Below are 23944 nucleotides of genomic sequence, written 5' to 3' on the forward strand. Positions count from 1 at the left end.
AAAAAAGAAAGCCAACAAGTCCAGAGTCTGCAGAGTTGCTGAGAGTTTGGAGCTCCAGCTGGGAGATCAGTGACAGCTGGATCCAGGAGAGATCAGCCTGCTTTGAAAGCTGAAGGTCAACATGGAGCGTGTCAGAGGTTCACAGTCAGTGATCCACTGCAGCAGCTTTCTTCTTCTAGCAAGCTTTGAAATGTGGAGCTGCACACGACTCTGCCACAGTCACAGGACTAAAGACCAGAGAAGAAGCTCCGGTCCTCATGGAATTCCTCGGTGTGGATCACTCTCAGACCAGCCTGATGTCTGACCTTTAGTGCCAACACAACTTCACTGAAACACACTCAAACATGGATTCTGACCTCAGAGTCTTCAGACGGCAGAGTGGACTCTGCAGAAAACCACACAGCTGCTCAACTCCTGGATCCTGAAGAGGGTTCCAGCTCAGGTCCAGATGTTCCAGATGTTTCTGGAGGGAGGGGTTGGACTTCAGAGCTGAGGCCACAGAAGAACAGCTGATCTCTGACAAACTGCAGAACTCCAACCTGAATAAAAAGAGAAAGAAGTGAGACTAGAAAACAAAGTTTGATGTTGAAGTGACTGAGAGCTGAAGAAGGTTCAGACTGGAAGAGTTTAGAAATGTAAAGTCCAAACAGCTGAAGCCTCCAGGAGGAGAAGAGCTCTCATCAACATGCTGCAGAACTCAGTCCACTCTCTGTCCCTCCAACATCTGGAATCTTCCTCAACTCTTCTCAGACTCCAACATATTGTAACTTCAGACAGTGAACTGACCTCAGAGTCTCCAGTTTACAGTTTGGACTCTCCAGTCCAGAACACATAATCTCCACTGATGAATCCTCCAGGTTGTTCCTACTCAGGTCTAGAAGTTTCAGATGGGAGGGGTCAGACTTCAGCGCTGAGGAGATCACTTCACAGTGAGGACCAGAGAGTTCACAGCCAGAAAGCCTGTAATGAGACCCAGAGAGGACAGGACAGGATGAGAGAGGACACTTTATTCTAATATTTGACATCAGACCTGCTCTCCTGTAGAAACACCACAACCTGCCCCGCTGCACCGTGCTGCAGGTCTTTAGTCCTGTTCCTACTGACTTTGACATGAATTACCGTATTGGCCCGAATATAAGACAAAATTATTTTCCAGAAACTTTTCTCAAAAATGGGGTCACACCATAATCGAGGACTAAATTATCGTTACACATCTGCGCCACTAGATGGAGCCAAAGTACCGGTGACCAGAAAGAGAATGAAGCATCACAGTCAAATGATGTCTGTGGGCACAGTGATCTGATGAAAAATAGAGGAACGTGACCATCTGGAACAAAGGAACTTGAATGCTAAACAAGCGAGCCAACAGAGGCGAAGTTTTGATGCCAACTTTAAACTGATGGTAATCAACAAAGCAGAGTCAACAAACAACTGCCAAACCTCCAAGATATATTAGACTGAATTTTTAATGCTCATGAAATTGAATAGAACTTGAATTTGATGGTTATAAATTTATTTACATCATTAATGCAGTTATTGAACCTTTGAGAGTACTTATTTGTTGCTTATTTACTGAGTCATAGCCTCAGATTTTGAGAAAGAGAATAACGTTTTTTGTATAATACAGCAATATTTCTTGATCGTAAATCACATGAAATTGTCAGGATTCTGTTCTGGCAGGCTAGGGGGCAGTCCCAGTCTCTCTGGGTCCTGCTGATTACTCATTTCATTCAGCTGGGAACTGCCACTCTGCCTGCCTATTTAAACCTCTCCCTGCCACCTGGGCCATGCCGGATCGTTATCCTCACCAGACTGCTGTGCTGCTGCAGAAGTTCTTCCCTGCTCTGCCATTCTGGATTTTGCCTCGACCTTGACACGACCTCATCTCGAGCCAACCTGCGGTGCTGCTGCCAGGCCGCAGTCCTCATGGTTTTCTGCACTGACTAAACCTGTGCAAACGTCATCCTGTCTCTGTCTCTCTGCGTTTGGGTCTAACAGCACACTGATCATGACAGAAATGTTATCTCTATTGTGAGTTTTCCTAAATTACCTAATTGTACACTAAAAAGTTGTTTTATGAGTAACCTTATTGTTTTCAACATATTTTTATTTTCACAAAATGTTATTTGAAAAATAGGGGTCGTCTTATAATCAGAGACGTCTCATACTCGGGCCAATACGGTATTTCATCAGATGGAAACTTTCCAAAGAAGATCAAGAGAATATCTGCTGGTTTATTTTCACTTTGTCTGAGGGCAAATGAGAGAAACTCAAAACTGGAATATTCCGTACAAGAGTAGATGCAATGTGAATTAGAACATGAAGGAAGACTGACAGCCTCAGTCTGAACAGATCCTGAGAACTGAGCCAACCTCTGGAGGGGATTGTTTACACTGAGTAACAGCAGTAAATGTCGGGTATAATGGGGCGAGTGGACTGATGGTTTCTTCATGACAGATCATTGAGGAACATCTCCACAGAGGAACTACAGGAACTATGTTCAACAAACATCACTGAGATATTGATAATGAAGACTTGTGGACTCACACAGCTTTCTTGCAGTTCTTCACAGCTGGGATCAGTCGCCGTCGACCCTCCAATGATGTCTTGTATTTATACAGGTTAAACTCCTCCAGGACCTGGTCTGACATCTGCAGCATGTAGGCCAGAGCTGAGCAGTGGATCTCAGAGAGTTTCTTCTCTGATCTGTTCTCTGACTGCAGGAACTCTTGGATCTCCTGATGTACTGAGAGGTCCTTCATCTCCATCAGACAGTGGAAGATGTTGATGCTTCTGTCAGGAGACACTTCTCCACTGTTGATCTCCTTCAGGTTCTGGATGACTCTCTGGATGGTTTCTGGACTGATCTCTGTCTGACCCAGCAGACCTTCTAAGAGTCTCTGGTTGGATTCCAGAGAGAGGCCATGAAGGAAGCGGACAAACAGGTCCAGGTGGCCGTTCGGACTCCTGAGGGATTTCTCCAGGATGACCTTCAGGAAATCATCAAGAGATGTGAAAGCATGATCCTCTCCAAAGAAGGTCTTCAGCTGGTCTGTCTTCCTGCTGGTGAAACAGTGGAACATGGAGACTGCAGCCAGAAACTCCTGAACACTCAGATGGACGAAGCTGTAGACGGCTTTCTGGAAGATCACAGACTCTCTTCTGAAGATCTGAGTACAGATTCCAGAGTACAGCGAGGCCTCAGTCACATCCAGACCACACTGCTCCAGGTCTTCTTGGTAGAACAGGATGTTTCCTTTGTCCAGATGTTTCAAGGCCATCCTGCCCAGCTTCAGAAGAAGCTCCCTGTCAGCCTCCGTCAGCTCCTGTGGACCCGTCTCAGGTCCTTCATGGTACTTGAGCTTCTTCCTGTGTGTCTGAACCAGCACAAAGTGGGAGTACATGTCAGTCAGGGTCTGGGGCAGCTCTCCTCTCTGCTCGCTGCTCAACATGTGCTCCAGAACTGTAGCAGTGATCCAGCAGAAGACTGGGATTCCACACATGATGTGGAGGCTCCTGGAGGTCTGGATGTGGGAGATGATCCTGCTGCTCAGCTCCTCATCACTCAGCCTCCTCCTGAAGTACTCCTCCTTCTGGGGGTCAGTGAACCCTCGGACCTCTGTCACCCTGTCCACACAGTCAGCAGGGATCTGATTGGCTGCTGCAGGTCGTGTGGTGATCCAGAGGTGAGCAGAGGGAAGCAGTTTCCCCCTGATGAGGTTTGTCAACAGAACATCCACTGAGGTGGACTCTGTAACTTCAGTCAGGAACTCAGTGTTCTGGAAGTCCAGAGGGAGTCGACACTCATCCAGACCGTCCAAGATGAAGACCACCTGGAAGTCTTCAAAGCTGCAGATTCCTGCTTCTTTGGTTTCAGTGAAGAAGTGATGAACAAGTCCCACCAAGCTGAACTTCTTCTCCTTCAGCACATTCAGCTCTCTGAAGGTGAATGGAAATGTGAAGTGGATGTCCTGGTTGTCTTTGTCTTCAGCCCAGTCCAGAGTAAACTTCTGTGTCAGGACTGTTTTCCCAATGCCAGCCACTCCCTTTGTCAGCACTGTTCTGATTGGTTGAGATCTTCCAGGTGGACCTTCAAAGATGTCTCCTGGTCTGATGCTTGTCTCTGCTCTGTCTGCTGTCCTGGATGCTGCTTCAATCTGTCTGACCTCATGTTCCTCATTGACCTCTGCAGTCCCTCCCTCTGTGATGTGGAGCTCTGTGTAGATCTGGTTCAGGGAGGTGGACTCTCCTGCTTTAGAGACTCCTTCAAATGCAACCTGGAACCTCTTGTTCAGGCCACGCTTCAGCTTCTGTTGGCAGTCAGCAGCAGAAGTTCCTGAAAATAAAAAGAAATAAAAGGTTTAAAGTGACTTAAGGCAACTTTACAAAATTTACCTCAGTGCTGCCGCGATAGGCGCTGCGGGTAACTGCAGCCACCAGCCAAGGCAGCACAGGAGCGCACACAAACATTTTACAGAAAGTCCGTCTTCACAGCGCTGCACCAGGGATGCTCATGCTGTTTACTACGTCGCGGTTTACTGCAAGACCACAGCGCATATTATGTGATTTTTGTCAGCATCCGTTTTCACTCCCAAATGCAGCTGAAGTTCCCTCCATGAATCAAACGCATATCCAATATTTATTAGGGTGCGTGCGGCTTCGGTTTTTTTTCTTTTTTTGACTCACGAGATAACGCTGATGAAGTCCTTTTTTTTCTTTGTGGTGTTTTTTTGTGGGCTTTGAGTGGATGCAGTTATCCGATTGTAATGGTGGTGGTTGGGGGGGGGGGGGGGGGGGTTGGTGGGCTCGTGCTTCTATTCACAGACGGGAGCAACAATATATACCGGGAGAGCGGACAAATGAAACTACAAATAGAACTACAAATGAACTTTCTTCTGTTGATTCTTGGTTTGTCAGCAAGTGAGCAGCGGTGTATTTGCGCAGCGCGATTCATTTGAAGTGTGGAGGAGTGGTGTGGGTCTCCTCTCTGCTCTGCCTGCAGCAGGGGGCGCTGCTGAGACTGGCCGTCTGTGAGAGCTTTGGGACGGGGGAGGGGCTCACGCAGCACCCGCTGCTTGCTGAGGACAGCGGAGACGTCCTGTCACGTCTCCAGAGCACCAGAAAAAGTCGCTAAACTTGTCGCTAGTTGCTTTTGGCAAAAAAAGTCACCAAAAGGCTTTGGAAAATCGCCAGATTTAGCGAGAAAGTCACCAAGTTGGCAACACTGCCCGCCCCGATCCCTGCAGTGTTTGAGTCCGTGTCCACGGCGGCCATGTTCTTCCCGTTCGGCAACGCGTATACAGCGTCAATTTACGTCACATCCCCACGATTGCGCGGGAAATTCGGACCCCGAACAGCAACAAATTATTTGGCACACAGCCTGTATAAGGCAGCAGACAGATACGTGGATTGGCCTTTTCTTTTAGGTTTTTAATGCTTCACGACCCATTAGCATTGAATAAACTGGAAATGCATGTGTAGTTTTTCACAAATCTTGCCTTAAGTCCCTTTAAGTGTATTTGATATTGAATGTGAAGATGGAAGTGTGTTGATGTTTCTCCTCCATCCAGATTTTCAGTAGAGAGCAAACAGCCTCTGATCTAATGGAGAAGTTTGCATGATATGAACAGAGTTCAGGAAGAGACATGAGACCATTGTTGGCTCGATTTTTGATGTCTGGGGATGCGGACTTGTGGGACCTGGCTTACCTTCATGTTTCTGTGGTCCCTGTACTGTTATCAGCTGCTTTGAGTGGAGCTCTTCAGCCCTCTGCTTCTCCTTTTCCACTAAGCTGGTTTCAGGACTCATTCAGAGTCAGAACCTGACTTTGCACTGGTTCTTTGTTTCCATCAGCACCAAGTGCAGGCCCCCAAAACTGGTGTTCAACAACCACCAACTCCTTGGTTGGCCAGAGCAAAGCACAGAGTATGTCAAAGATCACAATTATTGTGATGAACCAGACTGGTGGAAACACAGAACCACCAGTTTTACAACAACAGCCTTATGTGAAAATACTTTTTAAACTATCTTAGCATGGATGGTATATTAACACATCAGTGGACAGAGGATGACACCCAGTGCTTCCTGGCACTTTGATGCTTTGTCCATTACTAAATTCTAGCACTAATGGACTTGCCAGTCTTGGTGGTTTTCATTCAACTGGAGTACCAGGTTGGTGTAGATCGAGTTGTCATAACAACACAATCCAAACCTCCAGTAACATCATTTGTTCTGTGTTACATTATGGGTTGCTCCGTCTAGCTCCTGCTGAATCCTCTCAACAGCCACCAGACAAAGAAATGTCTGCACCTGTCACTACTCCACAAGGTTGATGTTTGGGCATCCATCTCTTTTTGTGATTCTTCTTCTTGTGATTACCTTTCAAAAACAGTGGTCCTGACTCTCCTGAGTTGCTCTACTGACTCGTCAAGTGACGTTTCACCCTGGCCAATCAGTGACCGGATGTCTGCTGATGTCACATTTTCGGCTTGACTCGGTTCACTTGGACCCACAGATGAGCAGGAACAAGAAAAGTACCTGGTGTCAGCAGTGGCGTTTCTGTGTGAAAATACGTTTCTCTTGCTGAACTCTCAGAGGAGGCACTTTTTCTATCGCTCTCTCCTTGCTTCTTCCCTCCCTGTTGTCTCTGCTTGCTGCTGCACTTTGTCTCATCTTTGACTGGAGCAATCACTTGACTTGATTTTTTTGAATAAACCAAAATATCAACAATGGAATTGATCAACTGGTCTCTCAACGCAATTGTTGCGATCATTTCAACAAAGAGCACAGGAGCAGGGGATCCTTCCTGCCCGGACGGGACCCAGCATGCTGGGTATGTGATCGACGCCCAGGGAAAGTGGAGGGGGGTCATATTCCTGGTGCCCCTGTCCGTCGAGGACTTAAAAGATGTCTACATATTTGGATTTATGATGACTGATCTGCTGCTGATTGGGTAGTGCTGTGGCCTGAGCTTCTGGAGGATTAAGAAGACCACCACCACAAAAGACAGCCAACAGATGATGGTCTTTTTCAATCAACGGGCAAAAGCTGACGCTGACCGTTTGTGCGAACTCTATCGAAAACTGGACAATTTGGCTGGGGTTGTAGACGATTTGAGACGCAAGTTGGATTTCATCACGAGGGGGTTAAACTCAGCTGCTGTCTGAAAAAGTTGAGAAGCAAGCAGAGGAAGGTCAAACGGCTCCCTCCACACTAAAACAAGATATCAACTGATTGCATTTGGCGCCACTTGGAATTAAAAAAAAAAAAAAAAAAACCCTGAAAGACCCAAGGCCAAAGGATTGCTTATTTATACCCTCCCTCTCTCTTTCTCTCTCCCCCAATGCCACCCGCCTCAGCTCTGGACCGCTTCCATCGAGGTCATCTCCACGGCAACTACCATCTGAGCACACAGAGTGACACGGGCCAACTACACACACATACACTGGACTGATGAACTGAAGAGCCACACATGCTGCATACGTTCCCTCCCCCACCCCAACGCCTCAACCCCACTCTTCTGCTGACGACCAGTGGTGATGACGTGTCGCGCTGAGGAAGCTGCAACAGCTGATCCATTTAAATGAAGCAACTGTCATAAGTCATTGCCATATATGTGCGTGGGTTTGGCTTTGTTTGGTCTCTCACTGCTAATCATGACTCCCTTTGGAACTGTGATATGAATTGATCTGAATTGATCTGAATAGATGTACCTGTCTTCATACCATGAGTAACATCTCATTACAGTGTGAATAGCACACACAAAACGGATTACTCAATTAAAAGCTGAAGTATTTGACAGAAAACCTGACTTTAAAAAGAACTGATGGCTGCAACCCACTGACTCAAGACGAGACTCTCACTTTAATCCTTGAAACACAGCCAGCTCTTAGGACGGGCCAGGTTTGAACCAACACCGGCTTTAGGACCAACACCGAACTGACATCTGGTTCTTCTGAATGGAAAATGGACGTGTGAGATTTTTTTTAATTTGTCAAAAAAAATTTTTATCACTTCTCCTGATGTCGGAGTCAGAGTCTTTGTCTAAACTCTTCATCTTGTCTTTTTTCTGCTTCTGTCTGTTTCACTGTTTCTGTCTGATCTGAAAATAAACTCTGACCTTTGGTTTGGACTCTGTTCCTACTCTCTGCTCTCCAGTCTCTCTTCTACCTGAAAACATTTCTCTGTTTCATCTCCATCCTGTGAAATGAGATCAAATCCTCTTACTGCTCCTCAGACGCTCAGCCAGCTCCTCCTGCTTCATCCTCCTCAGGAAGTCCAGTGTGATCCTCACTAATGACTCTCTGCTGCTCCTCTGCTCTTCATCCTCATCCTCTCTCTCACTCTCTGAGCATGCTGGGTAATCTGGACTCAGGAGCTTCTTCATCTTCTTCAGCTCCTCCTTCATGAAAGTCACCATGTTGTCCTCCAGCAGCTGGAACAGAGAAACATCTGGAGTTAGACAGATGGAGATGTGAGTGTAAATCCAGGATGGACAACATGTGAAGCAGAGTCAGACTTCATGTGGATCTCCAGCAGAAACAGCTTCAGCATCAGTGAAGGCTGGAAGCTGGATGAAGGTTGGACTGTTTCACTCTGGACCTGAATGGATCTAAGAAGCTGAGAGTCTGCTTCATGTTTCAGCTGGAAGTCACAACAACGTCTTCTGTCTCACTGATGTGACAGTAAAGTGTTGAATGGAGACTTGTTCTCACCATAAAGATGGAGTCCAGATGTGTTTGATGCTGAGGGGCGGAGCCTCCATGGAGAACCTGGGAGCTCTGCTGGCTGACGCTGCAGAAACATGTTGACTTTGTTCAAGCTGCTGTTATGATGATTGTGGTGTTCTTTAAAGAATGACGAGGCGCAGCACACGTTTAACCATTTAATGTCAGCAACCACCAGCGCGCACACACAGCCACTTAATAGAGGTTCCACCTCCTAACAGGTGCACACCAAAAGACCCCCCCCCCGTCCGCATGGCAAACCAGTCAGATTTACCACAAAAAGCTCATTATGCTAATACACCACATCACCTCCCCCCTTAAATTAAACATAGTGAAGTAAATGTACGAAGTGGTCATCACAGAATCTTCTCTGAACTCCCAAATAACTATACTCAATACTGCACTCCAACTTGGATAACAAAAACGCAAATTAGCATTTTTTTTTTGAATCGCACACATCCAATATCACACGTCAACTCCGTAACGCTCGGGGACTCTAGGTTTCCGCCCAGAGCGTCTCAAGACCACCGTTCCTGGATCTGGTGGCTCAGGCTGGCCCGGATGACCAGCTGGTGGTGCAGACGGAGCAGACCCTGGTTCACCCAAACCACTCTCCAGCTCCGCTGACTGAGCCGCCTCTTCTGGCTCCAGATCTGACGTCTCCTGAGCATAGCGAGGCCTCAGCTGGTCTCCGTGACGCCTGTACACCTGGTCAGACGCTTCTCCTTGCACCTTGAATGACACCGGCCCCGTCTGTTGTGTTACTACTCCAGGGATCCATTTGGGGTTTTCTCCAGCAGTATTACGCAGATACACGGGCTCATCTTCGCCAAACTGCCTCTCGGCAGCTCGACTATCGTGCTCTTTCTTCTGCTGATACTGCCTCTTCCTCACCCTTTCAGCCACATTTGGTTTCAGGAAGTCCAGCCGCGTACGCACATGTCTCTTCAGATGCAAATCAGCTGGCGACTCTCCAGTCGCACAGTTGGGAGAAGTACGACACCGCAGCAAAAAGTGAGAGATTTTGTCCTCAACACTCAAATCTTGTCCAGCAAGCTTCTTCATACCCGCTTTGAATGTGGCAACATATCTCTCAGCCAGGCCATTTGTTGCCGGATGTTTTGGAGCTTCAGTTGTGTGAAGGATACCATTTCGTTTCATGAACTGCTGGAACTCCTCTGATGTGAAGGTTGTTGCATTATCTGTGACGATTTGCTCCGGTATCCCATAAGATGCGAAAAGTCTCTTCAGCCTTGAAATGGTTGCAGAGGAAGTTATCTGAGACATTTTGAAAACTTCTAGCCATTTCGAGAATGCATCCACGACCACCATGAACATGTGACCCATGAATGGACCCGCAAAGTCAATGTGGAGTCTTTTCCAAGCCTCTCCAGGAAAACTCCAGGGGTGCAGAGGAACTGGGCGCAGTGTGCGCTGCTCCAGCTGACACACCTCACACTGTTTGCAGGTCATCTCAACGTCCCGGTCAACGTTTGGCCACCAGACATATTGCCGCGCAATCATTTTCATTTTTACAATGCCTGGGTGCCCAGCGTGGATCTCTTGTAGCACTGCCTTTCTCAGTTTCACCGGTACCACAACTCTCGTCCCCCACAGAATACAACCCTGCTCCACAGACAGCTCCTCTCGCTTCTTGTAATACACTTTCAGCTCCTCCGCACTTCTTCTGGCCAACCTTCCATGATGCATCTGTGCAGCTTTGAAAACTCAACATCTCTGTGCGTTGCTTGGGCAATCTGTTTTGCGCTTAATGGCGCCTCCTCCAGGTGTTGACATACCAATGCATTCAGACAAGCCCCCATTCCTCCTGTCCCTGTGTCAGTGATCTCCGGCAGAGGGACAGTCCATCTGCGTTACCATGCTCTTTTGACTGACGGTAGGTTATGCAATAATCATATGCAGACAGTACGACGGCCCATCTCTGAATACGCGCTGCGGCCATTGTTGGCAGTCCTTTATGCTCTCCAAACAGTGTGAGCAGAGGCTTGTGGTCAGTGATTAAGTTGAACTTCCGCCCCCACAAATATTGATGGAATTTCTTCACTCCATACACCAGACTCAATGCCTCGCGTTCTATCTGTGAGTAATTCTTCTCTGCTGGCGAGAGTGTTCGGGAAGCAAAGGCAATTGGATGCTCTTTCCCCATCAGGCGTCGTGTGCTGAATAACAGCTCCAATTCCATAGGCAGAAGCATCACAGGCAAGTGTAAGGGGCAGGTGTGGATCATGATGAATTAACACCTTGTCACCTGTTAACAGTTCCTTACATCTATCAAACGCATCCTGCTCCACTTTACTCCATTTCCACTTCACCTGGTCTTTTAGCAATCTGTAGAGTGGTGCTAAAACGGTACTTTGTTGTGGCACAAAGCGTCCATAGTAATTGACTAGACCAAGGAATGCTCTAAGCTCTTTGATGTTTGCAGGCGTCGGTGCGTCATGCACGGCTCTGACCTTGTCTCTGGAAGGGTACACTCCTTTTCCATCCAGCACGTGACCCAGGTACTCGATTCGCGTTCTACCAAAGTCACACTTTGACTTCCTCACTCTCAGTCCATTCTCTTGCAGCCGTTGCAAAACTCTCCCCAGGTTCGTCAGGTGCTCAGCTTCATTCCTTCCCATGACAAGCAGATCATCCAGATAAACCACGACGTTCAGGCCTTTCATTAGATTCTCCATAATCCTTTAGAAAATACTGACAGCAGAATTAATACCAAAGCAAAGCCGATTATACACAAACAGTCCTTTATGGGTATTCACTGTAGTGTACTTCTTAGATTCCTCATCGAGGAGAACTTGTTGGTAAGCGGCTGCCAGGTCTATTTTAGAGAATATTTTTCCTCCACACAATGCTGCCAACACTTCTTCAATGCGTGGTAATGGATAAGTTTCAGTGTTTGTAGCCTGATTCACTGTCACCTTGTAGTCGCCGCACAAACGAAGTCCACCATCCCGCTTAGGTACTGGGACCACCGGAGCAGCCCACTCGCTGTGCTTCATTGGGCTAATCACGCCCTCCTTTTCCAGGCGCTCCAGCTCCTTTTCCACTTTCTCTTTCATGGTGAATGGCAATACGCAGGCTTTGTGGAACTTTGGGACTGCATCAGGCTTTACAGAAATTGCTGCTTTAACGTCTTTTAATGTCCCCAATTCATCTTTGAAAACATCAACATATTTAGTCAACACATCCTGTATTGACTTGGGGCGTGCTGCTGGAAGTACTGGCATTTCAGTGACTTTTTTGATCGCTTTCCAGTTAAGCTTGATCTTATCCAGCCAACCTCGGCCACACAGTGAAGGGCCTTCTCCAGCCACTACTATCAGAGGTAAGTTAGCAGTCTGATTTTCATAAGTAACTTTGTAACGACCACGGAGGTCCTTACGTGTTGCACCCAGCAGGGGTGATAAAATGTGTTTCCTGTGCTGTCATCTTCATTTGCTAGACTTGGGTCACTGTGGCAATTTAATCTGGAGCACGGTTTTGTGATTGGAAACCGTGACAAGGACGTAATTACCTGGACATCGGTATGGGGGCGGGGTTGTTTATTTAAGGAAGGCAGCGCACCTGCTGCGGGAGGGGAGTGACGTCACACGCCGTCCTGGAGGGAAACTCACCTGCCGGAGGAGCGAGGCCGTGGAGCGTTACCCGGAGGAACTGCCACAAAAGGATTATAACCTTGTGCTCTTGGGAATTATAGTTGCTTGCCACGGAGCCACCGGGCTGGAGAGGAGGAGCAGCGGGGACGAGAGGTCTTTGGACTTGGCCGGGCGTGAGTAATTATCGGCCGCCGGCCTCTCAGTCGGTCCCCGTGCAGGGACGTGCGCCTCAAACTTTGGGGAACATTGGGAAGGGAGACGTCAGGACTTTCTTGAGCCCTTTCTGTTTATTTTTGGACTTCCCGCGTTGTGCGACGTTTTTCTGTTTAGTTTTTAAGGAGGAGCGCCCGAGCGGCGGGTGGCTTGTTTTCTGTTGGGAGGGGTTTTTGTTATAATAAATGTTGCTTTATGGCCAATCTTAAGTTCGTCATCTCCTAGTTAATCACCCCTGCTGATTGGTGTTTCCCGCCCGTGTCCTCTTTAAGCGTAGTGGCAAGATCGTCCTGGAAACGACGGGCGAATTTGTTACAGAGTGGTGGCCCGTACGGGGAATCGCGCGGATTTAATTACATCAATCAGCGCATCTACAGGGCTTATACAGGGCTTAGATGGTACGTGGGGCATATTTAGCCATACACATTATATGCCAGATTCCAGTACGCAGCTCCGTATACAGCGTTTTCTGTTAAGGGGTGTTTTTTTTTTCCTTTTACGCACGCTTTACGCGCGTCTTTACGCACGGCTCTCGCACGGGCGCGCGCATCACAGGCGCACGTTTGCGTGCAACCGTAAGCACATTTCACACAAACATTATACACGTGCTGGTGCCTCATTCGCACTTTCCAGGGGCGTTCCTAAAGCATGGAGGGCCACACTACAGGGGGGCTGCAGCAGGCAGTGGACCGCCTGGAGACCTGGCTCAGAGAGGCAGTGGACAGCACCCTCAGCAGAGAAGAGGGTCTGAGGGCAGCTATGGTCAACCTGCGGGAGGAGCTCAAGGATTATGTGGACGCAGAGCTGCAGAGACTGGAACAGGTGGTTGCAGCGTGTTTGCGGCGGAGAGATGAGCGATGGCGGGAAGAACTGAAACAGCTTGAAGCCAACAGCCATCTCCCTAGCAAGTCCACTACTTCCTCCCCACCTGCTGTACCCATGACTTCCGAGCACCGGTCTCCTACTGATGAGGCAGTCACCATTCCACCTGTGCTGCCCTCCACCCCACCCATCTGTACGGAGGTTCTCCAGGCTGGAGAGTCGAGGAGCTCTGCGGATAACGTCAACTTTTGCGTGGCTGACACTGGTCCTGGGGTTCCCCAGGCTGTGGCTCCTACGGTCCCCAGCACATACTGGGGGGACCTGCCGAGCTCTTTCCAGGAGGTTGTGGACGCACAGGCAATGGACCCGACCTGCCAAGAACTGGAGCCCTCCACCCACCACGCCAATCTGAGACGTGTTCATTACAAGCTCCAGCAAGGGGTGTGGTTCCGGGGGGTTCCAGCTAAACATGGGGGAGTCAACTACCAGCTGGTTGTGCCTGCCGCTTTGGTGCCACAGTTCCTGGCTTACTACCACCACAGACCTTCGGGTGGGCATCTGGGCCGGATGAAGACCCTGCTGAAGGTTCTCCAAGTGGCTTGGTGGCCAACGGTCCGCAGAGACGTCTGGGGACACGTCCGCACCTGCACTACCTGCCAGCAGGACAAGGGCCCCACTGAGAAACCTGCAGGTCTCCTCCCGTCACCCGACATCAAAACTCCTGGGGAGGTGATTGGGGTGGACTTCCTGGGCCCGTTCCCACCCAGCAGGGACCAGAACTCCATCCTGATGGTGGTGGTGGACCATTACAGCCAATGGGTGGAGTTATTCGCCATGAGGGATGCAGAGATGCCCAAGGTCTGGAAGATTCTCAGGGACGAGATCTTCACCCGCTGGGGAGTCCCCAGGTACCTGGTGGCAGATCGTGGACCCCAGTTCATGAGTCACCTTATGGCACGGATGTGCGAGTCCTGGGGGGTGACCCAGAAGCTCACAACAGCTTACCACCCACAAACCAACATGACAGAGGGAGTCGACCACACCCTGAAGACCGTGATGGCCTCCTTCATCAGGGACCACCACCAGGACTGGGACCAAAGGCTGCCGGAGCTCCGGTTGGCCCTCAACACGGTGGTGCATGAGTCCACGGGTGCAACTCCGGCCATGCTGGCTCTGTGCAGGGAGCTGAAGGGGCCTCTGGAGAGACTTGTGGGGAGGGCACCAGCACCACACACAACCACACACCGAACCCTGCACACACACACACAGCTGCAGGAGGAGGTCAGGAGACACGTGGGCGCGGCCAAGGCTAGGCAAGCCAGATACAACAGTGCACGACGCAGGGATGTACACTTTGCGGTCGGTAGTCTGGGCCGGGTCGGGCCGCACCCGCTGTCAAAAACATCCGTGAAGTTCTCAGCCAATTTTGCGCCACGATGGAAAGGGCATGCGATGGTTGAGAAAAGGTTAGACCCGGTGAATTACCAAGTACGCGGGGTGACGGCTAAAGGAAAGGGGGACACAGTGTGGTCGACTTGAAGCCCTACTTCAGACCAGATAAGCCGCTGGCTGGGGGGGGGGGGGAATGTAACGACCACGGAGGTCCTTACGTGTTGCACCCAGCAGGGGTGATAAAATGTGTTTCCTGTGCTGTCATCTTCATTTGCTAGACTTGGGTCACTGTGGCAATTTAATCTGGAGCACGGTTTTGTGATTGGAAACCGTGACAAGGACGTAATTACCTGGACATCGGTATGGGGGCGGGGTTGTTTATTTAAGGAAGGCAGCGCACCTGCTGCGGGAGGGGAGTGACGTCACACGCCGTCCTGGAGGGAAACTCACCTGCCGGAGGAGCGAGGCCGTGGAGCGTTACCCGGAGGAACTGCCACAAAAGGATTATAACCTTGTGCTCTTGGGAATTATAGTTGCTTGCCACGGAGCCACCGGGCTGGAGAGGAGGAGCAGCGGGGACGAGAGGTCTTTGGACTTGGCCGGGCGTGAGTAATTATCGGCCGCCAGCCTCTCAGTCGGTCCCCGTGCAGGGACGTGCGCCTCAAACTTTGGGGAACATTGGGAAGGGAGACGTCAGGACTTTCTTGAGCCCTTTCTGTTTATTTTTGGACTTCCCGCGTTGTGCGACGTTTTTCTGTTTAGTTTTTAAGGAGGAGCGCCCGAGCGGCGGGTGGCTTGTTTTCTGTTGGGAGGGGTTTTTGTTATAATAAATGTTGCTTTATGGCCAATCTTAAGTTCGTCATCTCCTAGTTAATCACCCCTGCTGATTGGTGTTTCCCGCCCGTGTCCTCTTTAAGCGTAGTGGCAAGATCGTCCTGGAAACGACGGGCGAATTTGTTACAACTTCAGCCATGAACTGACCCTCTACTGGAATAATTTCCCCTGAGTAGCCCTTCAGTGCTACGCTGCTGCCCTCCAGTGGTACATGTGAGAATAGCCTCTCAAACAAACTTCCTGAGATGACACTGACTCCAGCCCCAGTATCAATCTCCATCGGCACCTTTCCCCCATTTATATAAAAAGTGGTAGGTCGTTGCACCGAGCGAGCTCAACAAGACGGGAACCTTTTTTCCATCATCCACGTCATGTGCCTCAAACAGCATTTCCATGCGCTCCACATAGGCAGACCACGACTCCACCTCCGGCTTGAATTCCTCGGGTCTTTGGGAAAAGTACGCCATAGTTCGGAAAAAAAAATCCGATCCCATCCTCGTCGCCAATTATGTGGTGTTCTTTAAAGAATGACGAGGCGCAGCACACGTTTAACCATTTAATGTCAGCAACCACCAGCGCGCACACACAGCCACTTAATAGAGGTTCCACCTCCTAACAGGTGCACACCAAAAGACCCCCCCCCCCCGTCCGCATGGCAAACCAGTCAGATTAACCACAAAAAGCTCATTATGCTAATACACCACATCGATGAATCCTGACACAAACACTGATTCTCACCGCTCATCAGCACTTCCTGCTCCAGGTTGAAATGAAATGGGTTCAAACATAGAATGATCACTCTTCAGGGACACACAGCTGGATGGAAACTCAGAGTCAGAGCTGAAAACAAACAACATCAGGAACAGACTGAGTGGAAAATGGGAGGAAGATTGGAGGATAAAGGGAAGAATCGAGAGTTTCATAATCTGATGATTCTCTGACTGAGAACTATTGAACAGTTAGAAACTTTAGCAAGATTTTAGCTTCAATGACATGTGACTGAATCACTTTCTGAATAAACACATGGAATTCAGAAGACAACAGCAAATAAAACTCACTGTTCTCTGAAGTTTATCGATAAGTACTTGGACCGCTCACTCTTCAGGGAAACACAGCTGGGTTCAACTTCAGGCTCTGACCTGATAAATACAAAGATATTAAACGCACACACAAATGGTGTGAAGAACAGTGGAGGACAGTTAAAGATGGAGGTCTCACCTCTGAGCTGTGGTCTGGTTCTCATGTTCTCCACACAGAGTCCTTTTAGAGGGAGGGACTCCCTCCTCTCTGTCCTCACACTGATCCATGACAGAACACACACCTACACACACATACATACACACAGTTAAATATGATCATCGTGATGACCTGTCTGATTTTGAAACTACCGTTGAATGTCTCTGAAGGAGACCTGATTTTTGCCCATAAAAGTAAGAGTCCCAACAATGTCATAAAAACATTGGAGGGCGGGGGCCGGGGGGGGGGTTGTCAGTGCTCACCCCAATTCAGTATGGAGTTCGGCTTGACGTCATCTGGAAGATCAAAAAGAATGAGGAAGCAATTCATCATTTCTGAAAATTCAGTTATTAATTTATCAACTTAAACTCTCAATTTACTTCATTTCTACACAAGGTGTGTGTTCAAAGGTCTCAGTACAGAGAGGAGTGTCACTTGTTTTGTATGCTGAAGACTGACGCCAACATGAGCCAATCAGAGTGAAGGAGGGCTGAAGCCCCGCCCACTGCAGAAACTAATTTGCTTTTTCAGCCACAGAAGAAAGTAAAGAAAACACTATTTAACTCGTGTTAAATGTCAATTTAAAAGTTTCTCCAAAACGTGAATAAGAAGGAAGCTGTCAGGTTTGTGATGGTGTGAATGAAAGAGAAGAGGAGAAATTAAAAAGTCTGCTGGTCCGTTGTGGAAGCTTCTAAAGAGCTGACAGATTCTCACCTGAACTCTCTTCACATCTTCTTCAGACTCTTCTCCATGTGTGAAGAAACTTGAGGAGAGAAGAAGCTGCTCTGTGTCCGTCTCTCAGATCTGATGAAGACAAAGTGTTTTAACCTCTGACACACCCAGAGGAGGAAATTCTTGAGTTAAAACCTGTTTGAAACCTGTTTCATGACGCTAATCAGAACTTTAAAGCCAAAGTAGAGCTAAAGCCTGACAATTTATTTGGTGTCAGAAGTCAGTGTTAAACAGGTTACTTTCAAAACATATTTGTTCCTCTAATGGGCCATTTTCACAGCTCCACTACTTCCTGAAATTAACTGTGCACATTCATTTCCTGTCTTGCATTATTGGCCAAAATGATTAATCCAGGTGTGTCTTGTTGCAGCAGTCTAAACCAGACACACCTGGATTAATCAGTTTGGCCAATAATGCAAGACAGGAAATGAATGTGCACAGCTATTTTCAGGAAGTAGTGAAGCTGTGAAAATACCCCATTTGAAAGTAATTAGTTGCATATAAAATATTACTGTCTGTGAGTTATGTTACACTATTGCATTACTTTTAGTTACTTTCACCAAAATAAACAGAAATATGACACAACTGCTGAAATGTAGTTTATTGAATCCGATTAAATATTCAGTGGAGGGTGGTGGAGCATCATGACTGTCGACCTCTGAGAATATTGATTTAATGATCTGTACAATGCACTGTATGAGTTGCTGTCACCTGATTATCTAACAACAGGAGCTGAGATCCATCTGCAACAACATCAAACTATTTTCAAATTCAGTTTATTCCCTCAGTTTGTAACATTTAAACACGACTGCTCAGTCTGTGACTGTCAGAACGGAGCAAAACAGAGCACTGAGAAGTGCAGATTTTTTCTCCCAGACTTAACACATTAACATTCAAAACTTCTTGAAACTGTAAACTTTGGTCAGATTCAACTTCATCTTCTCAAAACAGAAAATGACTTTTTAACCCAAAACTTTACATAATGACAAGACTCAGAGACTAAAGATTCAGACTCTAGACTCACAGATCCTTCAGGCGTTTTGAACACTCAAACACAGAGACTGGTGTGTGTGTTTATGGCATCTACTGAAATAAAGTTTACATTTAAGCCATTCAGTATTTTACCTTCCAGCTAAACCATTTTTATCCCATTTTCTGTACATCAGTGGTTTCTCAGTGTCGAGTCCAAAGAATTTCTGACTTTGCTTTGTGACTCAGAGTTAATTGAACACTGAGAAACCAAAGGAATCTATCAGGACCACTGAGACTGTAAAGGCTGACAACAAGTTTTCACACAATTAAGCCCCAAAAAAACTGAAACCCCAGGCACACTTTGAATTAAAGCTTGTTTTAGTCAAGGTTTTCTTTGATCAGAAATGATATGGTTTCTCCCAAAAGATAAGATGATGTACAAGAAGTATCATTGTGGGGCAAAAAAATTCTGCTTTTATTTACTTTACCCCTTGAAAACTGTCACAATCAACGAGAACCTCCAAAGTTCTAAAACATCCCGGTCGTCCAAGCTGTTGTGAAGCATCTTAATTCCCGATTGATTATAAACTCTTATTTCAATGAAGTCAACACATGAAAAACAGCAGCTCTGCAGCTGGTTTGTGGAAAGTCACGGCTGAGACAAAGGAACTCACTGAAGATGGTTGTTGTTCACAAGTCAGATCATGGTAATAAAACCATATATATATGTTTTAGTGCAGAAATGGTTAGTGGATCAAATCATGGCGGTTTAGCAGGAGCCCTGCTGGAGTCCTGACTCAACTCCAAAGAAGAATCTGTGAAGGAGATAAAGTCCAGAGTGAAACTCTGGAAAGACCCTCTAACCTGAAAGAGTTCGAGCTCTCTGCTGGAAATGGATAAAATCAAAAACAGTGTTGACATGCAGAAAGCTGCTCAGCAATCACAGCAAGTGTTTGTTGTTAGAACCGGTTACATATTTTTCTACTGATTATCAAGAAGGGGATGAATAATTTTGAACATGGCACTTCTTTTTCAAAATAAACGCTGAGATTGCTTTCTGTCGTCAGTGGAGCTTCTTGTACATCAACTTACCGTCTCTTGGAAAAAATAAAAACTTGCTGGTTGAAGGAAACTCACTGAAAGCCAAGATTTGTCTGGAGTATGAATCATTTCAGGCTCAAGTGTAAATTCTAATCCTTTCCAAGCACAGTCAACAGAAATGAGAATTATTGGACAGCAGGGGGCGCTGGAGGTCAGTGAGCAAACCTCGTGACTTTCAACAATGAAAGCAGACCAGTTTTCAGTCAAGGCCTTTCTCCTCCACACAGTTCAACAGAAAACTGACGTGTGGAAAAACACCAACAGTAAAACACCAGACCCGGCATGGCTCATTTTGAAGAATACATACATGTGTAAACGGCATTACTTCTACCCCACTCAAACCACACTTATTGTCAAGGGTGGAAGTAATTGTGTAGATTATTTGGGTTATTTGTACTTGTATGAGTACTTCTTTCAAGTGTGTATTTGATCTTCTTTCAAAATCAAAAGTCACACCTGCCGACAGCCTCAAGTTGAATTTCTGTTCAAACCTGTTCTTCTGCATCTTTGCAGTCAATAACTTGTCCGATCGCAGCCCTGATAATTAACCTATGAAGAAAGGAGAGGACAGCTCTGCTGCAGCAGTTCATGTTTCTGGAGCCAACATTCCTGTACAGCAAGAGAAAAAAGACTGATTGATGGACTGAAGATTTGGAGAAAAAGAAAGCAGATTAAAGACAGAAGACAAAACTGTCAGCAGAAAAAAATGAAAAGATGAAGGATAAGTGTCAGTGGCTGTATCTGGAGGAATTTTTCATGAGTTCAGATGCAGAGTAAAGTATACTTATCTGACATTGCTTTCTTATTTTTCATGTGTGTTCAGGTCATTAGTTTAGCTAAGATAACCCGTCTGCCATGCAGAAAAGGCCCCGAGTCCTTTCAAGTTAACAAGGTAACTCAGATTTACTTAATATACGGAATTATCAGTTCTGGGTGTATATTTACAGATCTCTAATGTAGGTGATACACTTAGCAAAAGTGATAAACACAAAGCACAGAAGCTGTAATAAAGTGAACAATGACTTTCCTGATTTAGTGAAAATAAAATATAAGCACAACAACAAACATTCACCTTCACAGAATAGTTTCAACCTTTATACTAAGCCGGGAGAACTAATTAATTAAACGGTATAATTTAAATCACTTTGTTGTGCACCTGTTCAGTTCAGTACAGCAAAAAGGACCCCCCCAAAAAAAAAAAAAAAAAAAAACCCTTCACTTTCTCCTCAAAGGAGTAGCAAATGGCCCAATCGGTTAGTGTGAGAGGGTGTGGTGCAATAGAGTACTCATCCAGGTTGGTGGGTGGAGCAGAGTGGTAGGATGGAGTTGATGCAGGTGGAGGGTGAAGACCCACAGGTGGTGATGAGTGGTGCGATCTAGTTGTCCAGCGTCGCCAGAGGAACTCTGAGCTTCCTGGGTGGCTCACAGTGCTACCTGGAGCAGTCTTTTCCTGATTAACACAATCACATGGACAGCTCCATGGAATCCATGCAGATTCCAACAGCAGGTCCAGCTGAGCCAGACGGCTGCAGTGATCAGTCTCTGTTCAATCACTGCTGTTGTCCAGCAGTCCTCAACTCTTTGTCAGAGTCCAGAAGCTGTGTCTGCGTTCCGACTGTCTGTCCCACAATCTGCAGACACCAAGTCAATCACTGCTTTCTGTCCACTGCCTCCAGACTGCTTGGACAACCGTCTCCAACCTGCTCTGTCCTCCTCTGCTCTCTGTGTCTCTCCCCTTTCACACACATCAGGCAGGTGCAGCAATCAGCCTGGAGCTGAACACACACCTCATACACCTCTGCAGGAAAATCACTCAAAAATAACATTCCTGTCACAAAATAAATAGATTTAAACATTGTAGCCATTCAAACACATTGTAAGAAACAGGAAATAGATATTGAAATTATTGTTTTAATCTTTTATTTATTTAAATATTTAGAAATGTATTAATATTTCCCACTGGGCTACAGCAGGCTAAAGATAGAGACATTCTCACCACCATTGGTCAGCCTGATAATAAAATGAGAGTTTCCCACACATATTGGCCCTCATTTATCAAACGGTAGTACGACCGTATATGGGCGTACGCCCGTCGTACGTCCATATGAAAGACGGGTTAGTTATTTATCAATTTGGTCGTGATCGTTCGGAAAGACGAAATCTCACGACAGCTCTGACATCGTGTACGCAAGTTTCAGTCAGTGCCGACTTGCGGTGCAGTGCAGAAGAACCTGGCGGAGCGTGAAAATAACTATAAAGCACATCTCAAACACGCCATAAAGCAGGAGCAGCACACATTCAGTACAGATTAAAAAATAAATAAAAAAAAATAAAATGATGCCCTTAAGGAATATCTAATAAAATTCTTCCTCGTGGGATTAATAAAGGATTTTTAACTTTCAATAAGTCCGCTGGTTCATCCTGCCACGGAGAGGAGCAGTTTTAACAGTGCGCAAAGACGCACAGCTGCTACTGCGGAGCAGCTTCAGACGCTCAGATCCAGCGGGGGAAACGCTGCTGTTCCCGTTCATCCCCGAAAAGGTGTGTGACTTTATTTAGGGAGTTTACACAATATTGCACTGGCGACAGAGTTACTTTGATGCGCTTGCGCCACAAGAGGATCCGGGAACCAGCAGAGCCTCCACTGGGTCTGGACGGAGGAGACAGGACCTGAAGAACAGCTACTGAAATGTAAATAAACTCTAAAGTATAGAAAATTATTTATTTAATCAGTGATGTGATGCCAGCAGCCTGGAAAATAACATATGAACTAAAGGGAGGTTAAATACAGACAGAGGACGTTTAGTCAAACATTTTATGAAAACTTCTATAAATTGTCTTTAATTGAAGCAGCACCAGCAGCGGGGGGCACGCGCCGCCCTCGGTGGCCTGAGTCCCGGGTCCTGTTCGGTCCGAGGTGCGTCTCGGTGGGACCGTCCCGCTGTGGGGAGGAGACCGGGCCGCGGTGCCGCGCTGTCTGACTCTGAGACATCATAAAACAAAACAATAAAACTCTGAGCTGTACAACATGAGTCGGCTTCATTATTTGTAACATCAGGGTTAAATTAACGGACCTATAATCTGCTCAGACCTCAGCCGGTGTCCTCAGAGCTCCTCCTGATTTCTCTCCACCTCAGACCTGACAGGATCCATTTCCAGCTCCCAAAAGTTTCTTTTTTCGCCAAAATCGCTCCTTTTCCGTGTTTGACCTCACTGGGCGCGGCTTGGGAACTATGAATATTTCAGGGCGTAATATTGTTAATGACGATCGAATTCAGCCGCCGCATTTATCAACACCCGATCACTCAAACGCTGAGATCGGCGAGGTACGGAAGTTTCTGTAATGCCGTGCGAGCCCCGTCGTACGATGAGCTCACCGCTCAGATATACACCCGTTTGAAAGATGGATTGATAAATGAGGGCCATTGTGTGTCAGAGTGACGCTGCGTTCTATGAAACTAGAACACAAACTGCATCAATTAAAATCAAACATGTCATGTTGGTTGGAAAGGGGGGTCAGTGGAGCTCCAGGTTTAGACTGGAGAACAGGACATGAGCAACAGATCCCTGATCTGACTTCAAGTGACCTGAATGAAAATGTTTTCTCATGAAAAACAAGAAGCATTATCCCTTTACACACACTCCCACTGCACTCTAATAACTCCCTGCTTTATATCTACACTTGGTTACAAAACAAACTGTCTTGGTTTATTTTTTCCTTCCATTGTTCTTTGAACAAATGTGGTTTGAACATATTTTACCCAGTATGAATGACAAAATAAAACATCCACGGGTTTAAAATTCATTAATACTCTTAAAGCTCGTGTCCGGAGTTTCCACTCGTTTCCAATGTATGTATCATTTTTGAACAGAGCTTAAATCCGTCAGTCTGGTTCGATACTATAATATAATATTAGCGTAAAGCAATATAAAAAATTATTTATGAGCCCCGCCTTCGTCTCATAGACCCCCATGTCATCCCAAAAAGCGCCGGTCAGCTTCATCCAATAGATTTTGAGCTTCCGCCTTATCGTGCCGTCAATCATCGTGTGCACGCAGCCAGAGAGCACACACACTCGCCCAGGCAGAGGTGAGTTAGCTACACAGCAGCCGCCCCGCTTACCTCGGATATATCCACTGTCTGCTGAACATCCACCGTAAACACTTAAACATGCAGGATGCTGTAGGAGTCGGAGGCTCTCATTTTCACCCGACAGATAAAGCACGTGCACAATTACAGGGCTTGGTTGCTCATGAAAGCAGAGGGAGGGCGGAGGTTGGATTAAAAAAAAAAAATCT

At 46.9% G+C, this 23944-nt stretch overlaps 2 protein-coding genes across 2 annotated transcripts in view; both read right to left on the bottom strand.

Annotated features, from left to right (window-relative positions):
* LOC115402059 (NACHT, LRR and PYD domains-containing protein 4C-like) overlaps nucleotides 1-23944 on the bottom strand; it is an 868403-nt gene that overhangs the window by 200071 nt on the left and 644388 nt on the right. The gene's annotated exons all lie outside the window — the stretch shown is intronic.
* Nucleotides 1-23944, bottom strand: part of LOC115402264 (NLR family CARD domain-containing protein 3-like) — a 171775-nt gene that overhangs the window by 125394 nt on the left and 22437 nt on the right. Inside the window, exon 5 of the mRNA XM_030110778.1 lies at nucleotides 357-539. Coding sequence (XP_029966638.1) covers nucleotides 357-539 — 183 coding nt within the window. The remainder of the gene's footprint in view (nucleotides 1-356; nucleotides 540-23944) is intronic.

Source organism: Salarias fasciatus, chromosome 15, assembly GCF_902148845.1.
Source record: "Salarias fasciatus chromosome 15, fSalaFa1.1, whole genome shotgun sequence".
NCBI classification, from domain to species: Eukaryota; Metazoa; Chordata; class Actinopteri; order Blenniiformes; family Blenniidae; genus Salarias; species Salarias fasciatus.